General features: G+C 47.7%; 1 protein-coding gene across 1 annotated transcript in view; it reads right to left on the bottom strand.

The window, feature by feature from the left end:
- The window catches only part of DHX8 (DEAH-box helicase 8), a 78058-nt gene that overhangs the window by 43317 nt on the left and 19815 nt on the right, over window positions 1–14926 (bottom strand). The window contains exons 6-11 of the mRNA XM_056547900.1: window positions 12960–13069; window positions 6349–6672; window positions 6088–6232; window positions 5188–5391; window positions 2044–2131; window positions 79–176 (exon numbers count right to left, since the gene is read on the bottom strand). Of these exons, the coding sequence (XP_056403875.1) occupies window positions 79–176; window positions 2044–2131; window positions 5188–5391; window positions 6088–6232; window positions 6349–6672; window positions 12960–13069 (969 nt within the window). The remainder of the gene's footprint in view (window positions 1–78; window positions 177–2043; window positions 2132–5187; window positions 5392–6087; window positions 6233–6348; window positions 6673–12959; window positions 13070–14926) is intronic.

Here is a 14926-nt window from a genome sequence, read left to right as displayed (position 1 = left end):
CTATGTAACTATGTAGCTGGGTGCAATGGATACCAGTGGTTGAAAACAACACTAATACTGGTGTGCAAGTGTCCGTACCTTCACTATCTTAATCGGGCTCATGTCCATGCTCTGCTTTGTGTGTCCTCTGAGGAACGGAGGCTCCTCTTCCACAAGTTCAATTTCCAGATCTTCATCTGTGCCACAAGAAAAGGACAAAAAAAAAATGTTTTTTATTAAATGACACGTTATCTTTATTCTGTAGGTCCATACGATTACAATGATAGGTAATTTATATAGATGCCGCGGAAGAATTTCAAAAACGGCTACGGCAATATCTCTGCCAGACCATTTAATTTAATAAGCCTGAAAGAGTCAGATAGGGACTTTAGTCAGATCATTTTCCAACCATATTTGGTTTTTGGCCAGGACTGAAAACCACAGCAGACCACGTTTTTTAATCTGGACCAAAAGCCTGATATGGTTGGAAAACGACCCAACCGTGGTGACTTGCTGACTCCGTCCGGCCTATTGAACAAAGTGGGGTCTGGCAGAGATATGGCGGCAGCCGTTTTTGAAATTCAGCAGCTAAATTCTGGCGCCAGAGGTTTAAAAACGTGGCGTCAATGCCCCGTAACATACATTTCTCGGTCGGCTCCATTGGGAGACACAGATCGTGGCTATGTCTTGCTGACATTAGGAATACAAAATGAAGTCGGCCCCTCCTGGCAGGACATACCCCACCTACTGACTCTGAGGTAATCAGTTTTAGCTTCGTGTCAGTAGGAGGCAGACACAGGTCTGGTCTTTTTTTTCTATAGCTAGGGCCTGTTTAAGGTTCTTTTCCCCTTTTTATTTTCTCTTTTTTTAGGTGATGGTTCAGGAACATGGCGCTACCTGTTCCCCCATATGCGGCTAAAGGGCACAGGGCATAGAGTATGCACCGTTAACCCCTTCCCGCCAACGGTCAGCGCCTAGGATAGTACATTTGGTCCGGGTCCCCCTACCTTCCCTGCTCGTCCTGCTGCCTCAGCCTGACATAATGCAGGTGACCATAGCTGGCTGAAGACATCTTAGGTCAGTAGGGTGGATTTAAGCGAGTAGGTCCCTCACCTTTCCCCAGGCCTTCCCCCCCTTCACTTCAAGCACCTCTTCATCTGCTCTTTGGGGCACCTATTACTTAGGGCCCCAGTGGGATTTTACTGAAGGTGATTGCTATTTTTTTTATTATTCTCAGGAGTTTAGGGTTTTCCGGGCCGTTTCACTCTATGCACATGTCCCCCCACCGCCTGCACTGCTTATTGTCTTTCCGCCAACTCGGAATCGTACCGTCATAAAGGGAAGGTCCCACCTTTTCGTGTCATTGCACATTCCACATGTTCTGTTAGGGCTTCTTGGGCACTACGCAATAGGGCTTCAGCCTTACAAGTTTGCAAGGCATCCATCCTTGCATACTTTCACCAAATTCTACCAAGTGCACACTTTTGCGTCCGCGAACGCCGGTTAGGGTCGCAAGGTGTTGCAGCCGGCAGTGGCTCAGTCTTCTGCCCGATTCTGTGTTGGTATTTGTTTTCCCCACCCCGGGGACTGCTTTGGTACGTCCCACGGTCTCTGAGTCCCCCAATAGATTTTTTTATGCTTACTGTAAAATCTCTCTCTCAGAGGATCCATTGGGGGACACAGCACCCACCCATTTGTTGTGGCTATGGTTTGTTTTCTGTCCGAGGGGTTGTGTTTGGTTCTTTTGTCTGGTTCCCTCAGACACCTGCTGGTTTCTTTTTATTTTTGGTCCTCTCCTACTGCTTTGGGACTAAACTGATTAGCTCAGAGTCAGTAGGTGTATATTCTGCCAGGAGGGGCCGACTTCTTTTTCTATGCCTAGTCTGCATCCTAGTGGCAGCAAGATATACCCACGGTCTATGTGTCCCCCAATGGATCCTCCGAGAAAGAGATTTTACGGTAAGCATAAAATAATCTACTTGTTGGGAGCCATTCCTATATATGCTAATCATACATAAACAATGTAAACAAGAGGCACAGTGATACAAAAAACTGATTACAAACCTTCTTCATCATCAACCTTAGGCAGGATACCAGTCTCTTCATCGAAATCAGGGAATTCCTCTTTGGAAAGGACATTGGCTGCGATCATCTGAGAGGAAGAGAAGACAATGAATATTAGCGTCTCATGATCCATTCACTGCTGTTCCCTAATCAGATTTATCACAAATTGGCTTGCATTAGGCTGTGTTCACATGTTGCGGCTAATTAGCGCATGTGTTTTTGATGAGTTTTACCACCAATCATAGCAAAAACGCATGCGGTAATTAGTTTTGGTCCTGCTAATTAGCTGCAACATGTAAACAGAGTCTTACTGATTTGTGCAAAGCACTCCAGAGACTTCTGTAAAACAGGCTGAGACACCTTAGAGCCAGTTCACACTACGGAGTGGAGAAATTCCACTCGGATATTCCAATGCAGCAGCCTCTCATTGTGTTCAATAGGAGTCATAATGCATTTGATCTAATCTGTATTGGAATCGTCCGCATAGCCATGTCTCTATACAATAGATCTCTCTAATGCTATTTGAAACTAGGGATACACCGAAATTTTTGCGGCCGAAATATATAGGCTAAAAATGCATATTTATTTATTTTTTCTTTTTAAAGGTCCGGAACCAAGCCCCTCCCCTGTCTGCCTATTGGATGAGGGTGCTCTGTGTCCCCTGATGCATGCTCTTTCGGCAGGTCACCTGCCCTTAACTCTTCAGTGCCTGAGGCTAGAGAGTGGAGTTTACACAAAGCAGCAGAAATGACACGAGTGGCTTACCGTATATACTCGAGTATAAGCCGACCCGAGTATAAGCCGAGACCCCTAATTTCAACCCAAAATCCCAGGAAAAGTTATTGACTCGAGTATAAGCCTAGGGTGGGAAATACCTCATCCCCCCCTGTCATCATCCAGACCCGTCATTAACATCCTCATCATCCCCTTGTCATCATCCCACACATCCCCCCTTCATCATCCCCTTGTCATCATCCCACACATCCCCTTATCATCCCACACATCCCCCCTTCATCATCCCCTTGTCATCATCCCACACATCCCCTTATCATCCCACACATCCCCCCTTCATCATCCCCTTGTCATCATCCCACACATCCCCCCTTCATCATCCCCTTGTCATCATCCCACACATCCCCTTATCCCACACATCCCCCCTTCATCATCCCCTTGTCATCATCCCACACATCCCCCCTTCATCATCCCCTTGTCATCATCCCACACATCCCCTTATCATCCCACACATCCCCCCCTTCATCATCCCCTTGTCATCATCCCACACATCCCCCCTTCATCATCCCCTTGTCATCATCCCACACATCCCCTTATCATCCCACACATCCCCCCTTCATCATCCCCTTGTAATCATCCCACACCCCCCCCCCTTCATCATCCCCACCCCCCTTCATCATCCCCACACCCCCCCCCCCTTCATCATCCTCTTCTCATCATTCGCCCTCAGTGGTCTTCAACCTGCGGACCTCCAGAGGTTTCAAAACTACAACTCCCAGCAAGCCCGGGCAGCCATCGGCTGTCCGGGCTTGCTGGGAGTTGTAGTTTTGAAACCTCCGGAGGTCCGCAGGTTGAAGACCACTGCGGCCTTCAACATGCGGACCTCTAGAGGTTTCAAAACTACAACTCCCAGCAAGCCCGGGCAGCCATCGGCTGTCCGGGCTTGCTGGGAGTTGTAGTTTTGAAACCTCCGGAGGTCCGCAGGTTGAAGACCACTGCGGCCTTCAACATCATCCAGCCCCCTCTCACCCCCTTTAGTTCTGAGTACTCACCTCCGCTCGGCGCTGGTCCGGTCCTGCAGGGCTGTCCGGTAAGGAGGTGGTCCGGTGAGGAGGTGGTCCGGGCTGCTATCTTCACCGGGGGCGCCTCTTCTCCGCGCTTCCGGCCCGGAATAGAGCCGTTGCCTTGACAACGACGTATCTGCGTCGTTGTCAAGGCAACGTGACTATTCTGAGGCCGGGCCCGAAGCGCTTAGAAGAGGCCTCCCCGGTGAAGATAGCAGCCCGGACCACCTCCTCACCGGACCACCTCCTCACCGGACAGCCCTGCAGGACCGGACCAGCGCCGAGCGGAGGTGAGTACTCAGAACTAAAGGGGGTGAGAGGGGGCTGGATGATGTTGAAGGCCGCAGTGGTCTTCAACCTGCGGACCTCCGGAGGTTTCAAAACTACAACTCCCAGCAAGCCCGGACAGCCGATGGCTGCCCGGGCTTGCTGGGAGTTGTAGTTTTGAAACCTCTGGAGGTCCGCATGTTGAAGGCCGCAGTGGTCTTCAACCTGCGGACCTCCGGAGGTTTCAAAACTACAACTCCCAGCAAGCCCGGACAGCCGATGGCTGCCCTGGCTTGCTGGGAGTTGTAGTTTTGAAACCTCTGGAAGTCCGCAGGTTGAAGACCACTGCGGGTGGGGGAGTTCACTCGAGTATAAGCCGAGGGGGGTGTTTTCAGCACGAAAAATCGTGCTGAAAAACTCGGCTTATACTCGAGTATATACGGTATATACCTAAATGGGCTCCAACCATGGCAAAAAAGCTGAGCCCGATCTGGGGGTGAGAGATACTGGGGAGGGGACACTGGACCAGCCAGGAGGACAGGGTGAGAAGAAGGATTGCATGGGCTTGACAAGGACAGTCTAGGGCAGTGTTTCCCAAACAAAGCATACAGCTGTTGCAAAACTACAAATCCCAGCATGCCCAGACAGCCAAAGGCTGTCTGGGCATGCTGGGAGTTGTAGTTTTGCAACAACTGGAGACACCATGGTTGGGAAACACTGGTCTAGAAGTATACAGTAGTCTAGGGGTATAGAAGGTAGATGGGACCCGTGCTCCAAATTTGAGTAATATAGGGGATATATACTGGGGAGGGGACATGGGACCAGCCAGGGGGACTGGAAGAGAAGAGGGATTGTATGGGCTTCACAAGGAATGTGACTTGTGGTATACAATGAATCTCTAAGGGTATACAGGGACAGTCTGGAGCAGTGTTTCCCAACCAGGGAATGTCTGCAGCTGTTGCAAAACTAAAACTGCAAAACAGTGGCAGTCTAGGGGTATACAGGGTGGATGGTAAACTTTTCATTTCAGTGCACTGCTATTTATAACAACTGTTTTCAGCGAATAATGTAGATACGGCACCTGCTTAATCTCCCACTTTTCTGGGTCCGAAATCTTCGTAAGACGTTTTCTTTCCAAGGTGTCATCTTCAACCTCCGGGGCGTTGACCAAAGAGAGGTGGCTGGGTCTGTCAGGGTTCCTCATAGAAGCCTCCTCATTGTTCTCACCAACCAGATTCCTCCTCCTGTTAGGATTCAGATCTTTTCCTGAGTCCTGATCTACGTCCTGCAGACAAGAAAGATCAAGTCGTATTAAAAAAACCAAACCAAAAAAAAATTTAAACTCACCCCATGCAATCCCATGAAACCAAAGGGAAAATGGATATGTGACTATGAATATATTAACATTCTCTTGTTTGTGGAGACACTGGGAGACATATAAAACTTTTGTAATTTATGTTACACTAATATAAAATCACTTTGTTTCTTGCCACATTTTCAAAACTCACTTATGTTATATGAGGTTTCGGCTCATTGAGCATTTTTGCTTCAATTTAAAATACCTAAAAATTCATAACCGGAAATGCAAAACTCGCATGTAAGAAGATACGCAATCTATTATCACTGCATTCTTCAGAGACCAGCGGCTGTGTTCCCAGGTGGCGTTTTATTGGTGCTATTGCACAACGTTTGACATTTTACGGAAAATTACCGATATCGCTGTAAAAATAAAGTGCAAAAACTGACCAAACATGTCCCTAGTACAAAGTAAGCCACACATTTGGTGTAAGCTCCTTTGAAAATGTTGCGGGATTGTTCTGCACCAAAAATACGGCATGAAACACTGTAAAAAGTGGTGCAAAAAGTTCTGAATATGTTCCCCGGTGTCTTTGGCGTTTCAGACACATCAGACATTAAAATTAAATAGTAGAGTCTATGATTGTACCCCCCCCCCAAACCACAAATGGTCATGTACACGCACCTTCATACTCAGGCTGGTTTTGCATCCAGTAAAGGAAAGCACCTTGATCTTTACTCTTTGACCTTTGCTGACCACATCAGCGACATTTGCCACGCGTCCCTCTCTTCGTAGCTCTGATATGTGCACCAAGCCCTCCCAGCGTTTCCTGCGTAAGGAAAGAATTCATTATTTGCGTTGTAAAATGAATGAACAATCTATATAAATAAAACACATGGTAAATTGGCGCCAATTAAATTTTAACAGAGAATTCCAAAATCTTACCTTAGGCCCTCCAGCTGAACAAAACAACCAAACTGCATGATGCTGGTGACCTTGCCATTGTATATATCCCCTATGGCTGGCTCTTCTGGAGGGGGTCTGTCTACGTGCTTCTCCCTCCATCGCTCGTCACTCTTCTCAGATCGCTGGCTTCTGCTCGAGTGTTCCTCCTTAATGGGGCTCCGGTGTCTACTTTTGATCGGGCTGCGGCTCCTGGACCGGGGTCTTCCTGACTTTTTAGTTCTCTCTCTGGATCTCGAGCGGGATCTGTGCTTGTGCTTTCTACTCCTCTCTCTGCTTCTACTGCGGCTTCGTCTCTTCTTATCCCTAGAATTATTTGTAGAGATAAATATTAGTTTAAAGATAAAATACTTAATCATAATCCTTAAAGGGGAACTTATCACCTAGATTTTTCTTACTGATCAGATACTGAAACAGGTTTTTCTAATCTTTTTTCTAATCTATTTCTAATTTCCAATTTAATTTTATAAATTTCTTTTTTTGTAAATATTATATTATATTATGAGGGCGGTCATTTTGCTTGAGCGCTTTTTTTTTCTCTTTTAAACAATATTTAGAGATATGCTCCACAGACATAGCAACAATACACAGAAGCTGTGCCTTTGATATGACTGGGAAAGGTGTCTAAGCATAGAGTTAAAAGGAGTAAGTAGTTCAGTGAAAAATAACTTCCATCAAAGGGGGTCCAACCGCTGGGAACCCCCCCCCCCCCCACAGCAATCTCCTGAATGGGGCCCTGACAGTCTGCCGGAAGCGGCCGTTCCGATCCCACAGGAAGCCAACACGCCGCCTTCATGTATCTCTATGGGATACATGGAGGAGGCGTGTCAGCCTCCGCTGCGTGTGTGCGTGTGTGTGGGGCGTCACACCCCTTGCAGCAGACTGCCGGGGCCCCGTTCAGGAGATCGCAGGGGGTCCCATCAATCAGAACCCCCCCCCCGCTGTCCATAACTTATCCCCTATCCTTTGGATAGGGAATAAGTTATCTTTCACTACACTACTCCTTTAATTCTAGAAGAAGGGGGGGGGGGGTTAATCTGTGAGCAAAAGCTATTGTGTGTGCCTGAGTTATCTATTTACTGGTGTCATCCGTCAATGTAATCTGTGATGATGAGATGAACACTGCCATGAATTGATCTGTACAGAACAGGAAATCTCAGCTTAGATTTAGGCCTAGTGGCTAGAACGAAAATGATTATAAAAAAGGGATTTTTGTCTTACCGTAAAATCCTTTTCTCGGAGGATCCATTGAGGGACACAGACTTTGGGTATATGCTGTTGTTGCTTGGAGACTTGACACTAAGGAAACCAAAAAAGTCGGCTCCTCCCAGCAAGATATACCCGTCTACAGAGCCTGAGGTAATCAGTTCAGTCCCCAAGCAGTAGGAGAGGACCGAGAGGCAGAAACTAAAACAAGTCCGAGGCAACCAGAACAAAAAAATTATTGAACACACCCTCGGACAGGTAAGCAAAAACCGGAACACCAAAGAAAGGGCGGGAGCTGTGTCCCCCAATGGATTCTCAGAGAAAAGGATTTTACGGTAAGACAAACATCCCTTTTTCTCTATCGGCTCCATTGGGGTACACAGACCTTGGGACGTACCAAAGCCGTCCCTAGGGTGGGTACAGAAAACAATCAAGGGGCAGGCTGGCCACCGACGCCTGCAACACCTTACGGCCCATACTAGCATTAGCGAATGCAAAGGTATGAACCTGGTAGAATTTAGTAAAAGTGTGCAAGGACGACCAGGTAGCCGCCTTACAGACTGAGAGGCTGAAGCCCTGTTAAGGAGAGCCCAGGAAGCTCCGACAGAACGCATGGAGTGAGCTAAAACCCTGAAAGGAGGGGGCCAAAGGCCCTGGACTGTGCGGTCTCGAAACCCCCCCCCCCCCAACCCGAAAGGCTGGCAGCCGTCGTGACCACCAGCCAATGGAGGGGCAGAAAGGAGCGCCCCTGAAGAAGTAGGGGGGAGCAGAGCCACCACAGAAGGGAGCGATGAGATGTCAGAGGAAGTACAATCTTGTGATCGAGGAACAAGGGAGACTGGTCCCACCGGGATAGAATCGCGAGTTGAAGGGGTCGAAAATTAAACTGAGCGAAGGGAACGGCCTGAATGGCCGCCACCATCCGAATCAGGACTTTCATGCAAAAGCGAAAGGACACAGGGGATGGGGTTCCTGAGAATACGAACCCCTGACAGAAGGGTCACCCGTTTGTCCGGCGGCAGGTGCACCCGGGCGGACTGGGTGTCGAACTGAAGTCCCAAAAAAAAACAGGGACTGAGTGGGGCATAGGACGGACTTGTCCTGATTAACTAACCAACCGAAGCAAGACAGCCTGAAGATGGAGGGTGAGACTCTCTAGAATTTGGTCTCTGGACGGAGCCTTAATCAGAAGGTCGTCCAAGTAAGGAAAGTTGGTGAATGCCCTCGGAGCTGTGACCAGGCCGAAGGGGAGAGTCACAAACTGAAAATGACCCTCCGGAACAGCAAAGCGGATGAACCGCTGGTGTCCCGGAAAAATCGGAACATGGAGGTAGGCGTCCATGATGTCCATTGAGGAAAGAAAACTCCCCCTGATCCATGGTCGCCACGACCGAACGGAGAGACTCCAAGCGGAAGTGACGCAGGAGGAGATGCCGGTTGAGGAGCTTTAGATCTAAGATGGAGCGTACAGAGCCCCCTTTCTTGGGAACTACAAAGAGGTTGGAATAAAAACCTCGAAAGCGTTCCTTGGGAGGAACCGGGACAATGACCCCCTGAAAGAGGAGGGACTGAAGCACACCCCGAAAGGCCTTTGCCGAAAGGAGGTAGATTTACAGCGGGAAGTAGTACTGCGGGCCTTATTTTGAGGTAATAAGGAACTCTTCCCTCCCGTGGCTTCAGAGATGATCTCATCAAGGCGCTTACCAAAAAGCCTAGATCCAGTAAATGGAAGCTCAGTGAGATTTTTTTTATAGAGGCTGCGTCTGCATCCCAGGCTTTGAGCCATGCGGATCTACGGAGAGCCACTAGGTTACCCGTGGCAAAAGTAGCACAGCGGGCCGACTGCATGGAAGCAGAACAAAGAAAATCTCCTGCTTTAGAAAGTAGGAGAATTAAGTCGGCCAGTTCTTCCGAGGAAGCCCCAGAAGAAAAGCCCTAACGGAGCCGGGAACTCAGATCGCAAGAGCCTTGGAAACCCAGGCAGAGGCAAAAGCAGGGAGAAGAGATGAACCCGCCGCCTCAAGGCAATTTTTGCCAAGGTCTCCACCCTTTGTCCGCTGGATCCTTAAAAGCAGCAGCATCGGGCAAAGGCAGGGTAGTAGTCTTAGATAGGCGGGAAACTGGTGGGTCCACCGTAGGCGGTGAGGTCCACCGGCAATGAGGTCCTTAGCGAAGGGATAACGCGCTTGAACCTACTTTGTTTCTTGAAATCTCTTGTCAGAATGCCATCAGGCAGACTACAGCAAGGCTTCAAATTCGGCATGGGAGCTGAACATCTTGGGTGCCGGATGGGCACGATGAAAGGAAACTTCTGGGACAGCGTCCGAATTTCCTGGGTCCTCTAGGTGAAAAGTGTCTCTTATGGCCGAAATCAATGAGTTCACCGTGTTGGTCATGTCTGTGCGGTCTTCTGAATCAGAGGCAGAAGCCTCATCAACTAGTTCTCCAAGTAAGTGGGAATGGGTGGAGGTAGCTTTAGAAGGAGGAGACACTGACCTGGTGCGCCGTTCAGGGGCTCCAGAAAGGCGACTCGGGGAGCGTCTTCTAAAAGAGCGACGCTTGCGGGAAGACATAGCAGAGGGGCGATGCCCATGAAGGGAGCGCCTACGTCTGTACAAAGACTCCGGAGAGGAGTCAGAGGAATGACCCCTATTACGCCTGTGAGAGCATTTAACATAGGGTGAGGGAGAGCGAGTCTCTATTGAGGAATGGTGTAAGGAGGACCCTTTCAAGTCAGTCACCACGGGACGGGAGACCTGCGCCAAGTCAGAGAGAGGGAAGACACCCATATTGGAGGGGCAGCAGAGCCCACTGGGTCTGGGGGAACATCCTGAGTAGGAATACCGGGGGGGTCAGGAGGTGCAGGGGGAACAGGTGGGTTCAACAGACCCAGGCATTTTAGAGTTGCAGCCCTTGCCAGAATAGTAGGTGACCAGGGCCCCAGGTACCTGCTTAGAAGGGAGGAACAGTTCTGGACTCGGACATGAGTAAAATAAAACAGTCTCATCAGCTTCTGTGTCCCCCACCAGGCTACTGCTGTGTGAGAGAGAGAAGCAGGGGGCAGCAGGACCAATGAGAAGAGAGGGGCCGGGTTAGGCTAGGGCACCTCCGATTGGTCCAAAAGCTCCCCTGCCTGTTCCCATTGGCTGTAGTTATTTTGCGCCTCTGCACTCACAGGGCGCGAACCCCGCCGAGAGAGGAATGATGTCGGCGTGGAAATGGCGCCCGCTCTCAATCACCGTCACATATGCGAGTGCAGGGGGAAGGGAGCGGGAGAAAGCGCCGCCGGCAGCTTACTGCCGAGAAAGTGAAAGTAAACTGTGCCCCGAACGCATTGGCACACGATGCGGCCGGAGCACAGGAAATAGGCAGAGTGAGTTGGCAGCCGCAGCTGCTGAAGAAAATATAGAACTGCCAACGTTAGAACACTGGCGTCCAGAGAGGAGCTAACAGTCCTACACCACTGACCACCAGCCCCCCAGTTCCCCAATAAAGTAATAGGAAGCCCCTGCCTAGATAGTAAGAGAGGGGGAAGAGCAGAGCCACCTCAGAAATCCACACATTAGCTGATAATAAAGAGGAGTGGGACTAAAACATGGTGTCTCCATGAGGTTGCAAGTCCCCAACCTATAAGAAAAGGAGGGGGAGAAGGGGGGAATACTCACCTTAGTCAGGCGCTGACCGTTGGCGAGAGGGGGTTGATAGTACATCCACGATGTCTGTGCCCCCTCAATCGCAAATGGGGAAACAGTGAACGCTATGTTCCTGAGTCCCCACCTGAAAACAGGAAAATAAAAGGAAATAAGAAACTAAACGTCCCTAATCTAGAAAAATAAAAAATGTTAGACCAAGTCTGGGGAGAACTCCAGACCAGTGTCCATCTCCTGCAGACACTAAGCTTAAACTGATTACCTCAGGCTCTGTAGGCGGGTACATCCTGCTGGGAGGAGCCAACTTTTTTGGTTTCCTTAGTGTCAAGTCTCCTAGCAACAACAGCATACACCCAAGGTCTGTGTCCCCCAATGGAGCCGATAGAGAAAAAGATAGCAAAATGCAAAAAAAAATATATATTAAATTTGAAAATGTTTAACGTAAAAAATGTGACTTAAAACAATAGGACATTTTCTGATGACAGATTCTCTTTAACTGGTTGACGACCACGGATGTCTATACTCGTCCATGTGCAGTTAACCGGATATGGCGTGGGCTCCCGACTCGGGCCCGCGTCATACCGGCCGGCCCTCAGCTGATTCTTGTAGCTGGGGACTGGCGTTAATAGCCGAAATGCGTCGATCACTGAGGCCGGCTATTAACCCTTTAGATCGCCGCTTTCAAAGTATACAGCTCTCGCAATCTGTTTAACTTTCTGGCACCAGTTGATTTAAAAGAAAATTGTTTTCTAGTGGAGTGCCCCTTTAAGTAGGAGCCATGGGCCATAAAAAATAGTAGACAGGTGCTGTCCCATTCACATGAATTGGGAGATGTTACTGGGAATTCTCTGTGACCTTTTCAGAGGTCACTCTACAGGGAGGGGCAAACTGCTCTCTGCTGTGAATGGTGGTGGATCCAGTGGTATCTATATAATGATGTCACCTTTCATTGAGCTCCTTAGCAGAAAGGCGTTGCTGGGAAGTTATTTGCACAGAACAGGGTGGTCTAACTATAGATAGTTAAATACCTCCAAAAATTCTTTAAAACATGTTTAACATAAAAAAACTGATTTATATAAGTCATTTTTAATTGACATGTTCCCTTTAACTCTGCAGCAATACGGCAGGTGTGAGAAGCCTGTGGCTTGTATCTATCTTTGTTAGAAAGCCGCATCAGATAAATTTCCAAAGTGATGTAGAAACGTGCGTCCGGGTACAAAACAGAAAATTATTATTGTAATAGCCACAATATTACATCTGCACTCCACCATCTGCGTTTTTTTCTCCTCCGATCTTCCTTCACCAGACATTCGGGCTTCTGCTGTTCCCATATTCTGGACTATTTAAAACTTATCTGAGATGCTTTGGATTAAGGCTTATTCACACTACGCTCAGAGATATTTCAGGTGGAGATTCTATCTTAAGGAGGCACCGGCAAAACAAGCAGGTGCTAGGATCGCTTTGCGAAATGGTCAGTCTCCACAAATATGTTCATTCTGATATGGGATAAGATGTCTAGGTGCAGAGTACCCCTTTAAGCAGAGTCTGGGGTCCAGAATTTCAATTGTGAATGGTGCAGCAGAATTCTATTGAGAACAATGGGACTCTTTTGCACCATATTTTCCAAGCGGTATTTCGCTTGGAAAATCTGTAGTGTGAATGGGCCCATACAGTCCATGAAGACTGAAGATCATTATGTATACATTACGTATGAAGTATTTTGTATACAGTACTTACTTGTGTTTACTGCTCCTCTCTTTCTCCTTGCCCTCCATACTTGGCTTTAATGCATCAAGTTGTTCCAAGACATCGGCTGCCACCTTGACATCTTCTGGATCCAGCATGGTCTGTAAAGATGAATAAATGTTGTATAAGAGCTAAAATACTTTATAACCAGACAGTCCCAGGTATCCTGCAAAATAAACATTTCTGGCAAATGCAGGAGGCGGACGTATGACATGTCCTCAACGGGTAGCACCAGAGCTTCTGTAAAGTTGCAGGCGAGAGTCTAGGATGCAGGGCATTGCTTGGAAAAGCTCCTAGTTATAAGAAGGTATTAATTTAACCCCTTAAGGACCTATTTTCACCTTAAGGACGCAGCAAATTTTCCTTTTTGCATTTTCGTTTTTTCCTCCTTCCCTTCTAAAAATCATAATGCTTTCAATTTTGCCCCTACAGACCCCATATAAGGTCTTGTTTTTTTTGTGTCACTAATTGTACTTTGTAATGACATCACTCATTTTATAAAAATCTGCGGTGAAACAGAAAAATAATTATTTGGGTGAAATTAAAAAAAAAAACACCATTTTGTAATTTTTGGGGGCTCCTGTTTCTACGCAGAGCACTTTTCAGTAGAAATGACACCTTATATTTATTCTGTAGGTCCATATGGTTTACAAGGATACCCAATTTATATGGGTTTTATTTTAATACTTTAAAAAATTATAAGCTACATGCACCAAAATTGTCTAAAATTGGCACCTTCTGACCCCTATAACTTTATTTTTCCGTACATGGGGTTATATGAGGGCAAATTTTTTCGTCTCTAGTTTTTATCGGTACCATTTCAGTTTTGATGGGACTTTTTGATCGCTTGTTATTAATATTTTTATGGTATCTGAAGCGACCAAAAATGCACAATTTTGGTATTTTTTTGTGTGTACGCCATCGACCGTGCTAACCTTATATTTTAATCGTTTGGACATTTACACAGTGATACCACATATGATTATTTTTATTCTTTATTACATTATTTTATTTAAAAAATGGGAAAAGGGGGGTGATTTAAACTTTTAATAGGGAAGGGGTTAATGAACTTTTATTAACTTTCCAGGCATAGAGCAGTAGATCACCGATCGTATGACGGAGAGGCAGATGAGGACCCTCTCGTCATCCAGTAAGCTGTTCGGGACATCGCGATTTTGTCGCAACAGTCCCGATCAGCTCCGCTGAGCTGCCGGGACAGTTTTAGTTTAGTTTTAGATGCCGCGATTAACATTGATCGTGGCGTCTAAGGGGTTAATGCCAGCCATCGGCCTGATCGGCTGTGCCCAGCATTAGCCATGGGTGCTGGCTGCCAGTAGCAACCGGGACCCACGGGGTTTAACCCATTCTCCGCTGGTGAGAGCGGTTCAAACCCCTTTAACGGGATCAGGGCGTACAGGTACTTAAGGACTCTGGTTTTATGGCATACCTGTACGCCCTGCGTTCTTAAAGGGTTCATTTATCTTTACCACTTCTGTGCAGCACTGTTGTTTTGATGCTGCCAGTGCTTGCTGTAGGAGTAGTGATAAAAAGGGTACTCCGGGGAAGTAAACCAAAGCCGTCCCTTGGGTGGGCAGATAGTCAGACAGACGGCTGTTCCTCTGCCACCTGCAGCAGTTTACGGCCCAGACTAGCATCAGCCGATGCAAAGGTATGAACCCGGTAGAACCTCGAGAAAGTGTGCAAAGACGACCAAGTAGCTGCCTTGCAAATCTGTGAGGCCGAGGCTTTGTTCTGGAGAGCCCAGGATGCCCCAACAGAAATGGGTAGAATGAGCCACTACCCTGAAGGGAGGAATCTTTCCCCTACAGTGATAGGTTTCCGAAATGGCAGACTGGATCCACCGAGAAATGGTGGCCTTGGAAGCAGGTTCTCCCTTACGACGACCTTCCGTAAGGACGAAAAAGGAAGCGCACCGACGAAACAAAGAAAAGACAGAG

The sequence above is a fragment of the Hyla sarda genome, chromosome 12 (genome assembly GCF_029499605.1).
Source record: "Hyla sarda isolate aHylSar1 chromosome 12, aHylSar1.hap1, whole genome shotgun sequence".
NCBI classification, from domain to species: Eukaryota; Metazoa; Chordata; class Amphibia; order Anura; family Hylidae; genus Hyla; species Hyla sarda.
Note: the sequence above shows the minus strand (reverse complement) of the source record. Positions and strands in the feature narration are given on the sequence as shown.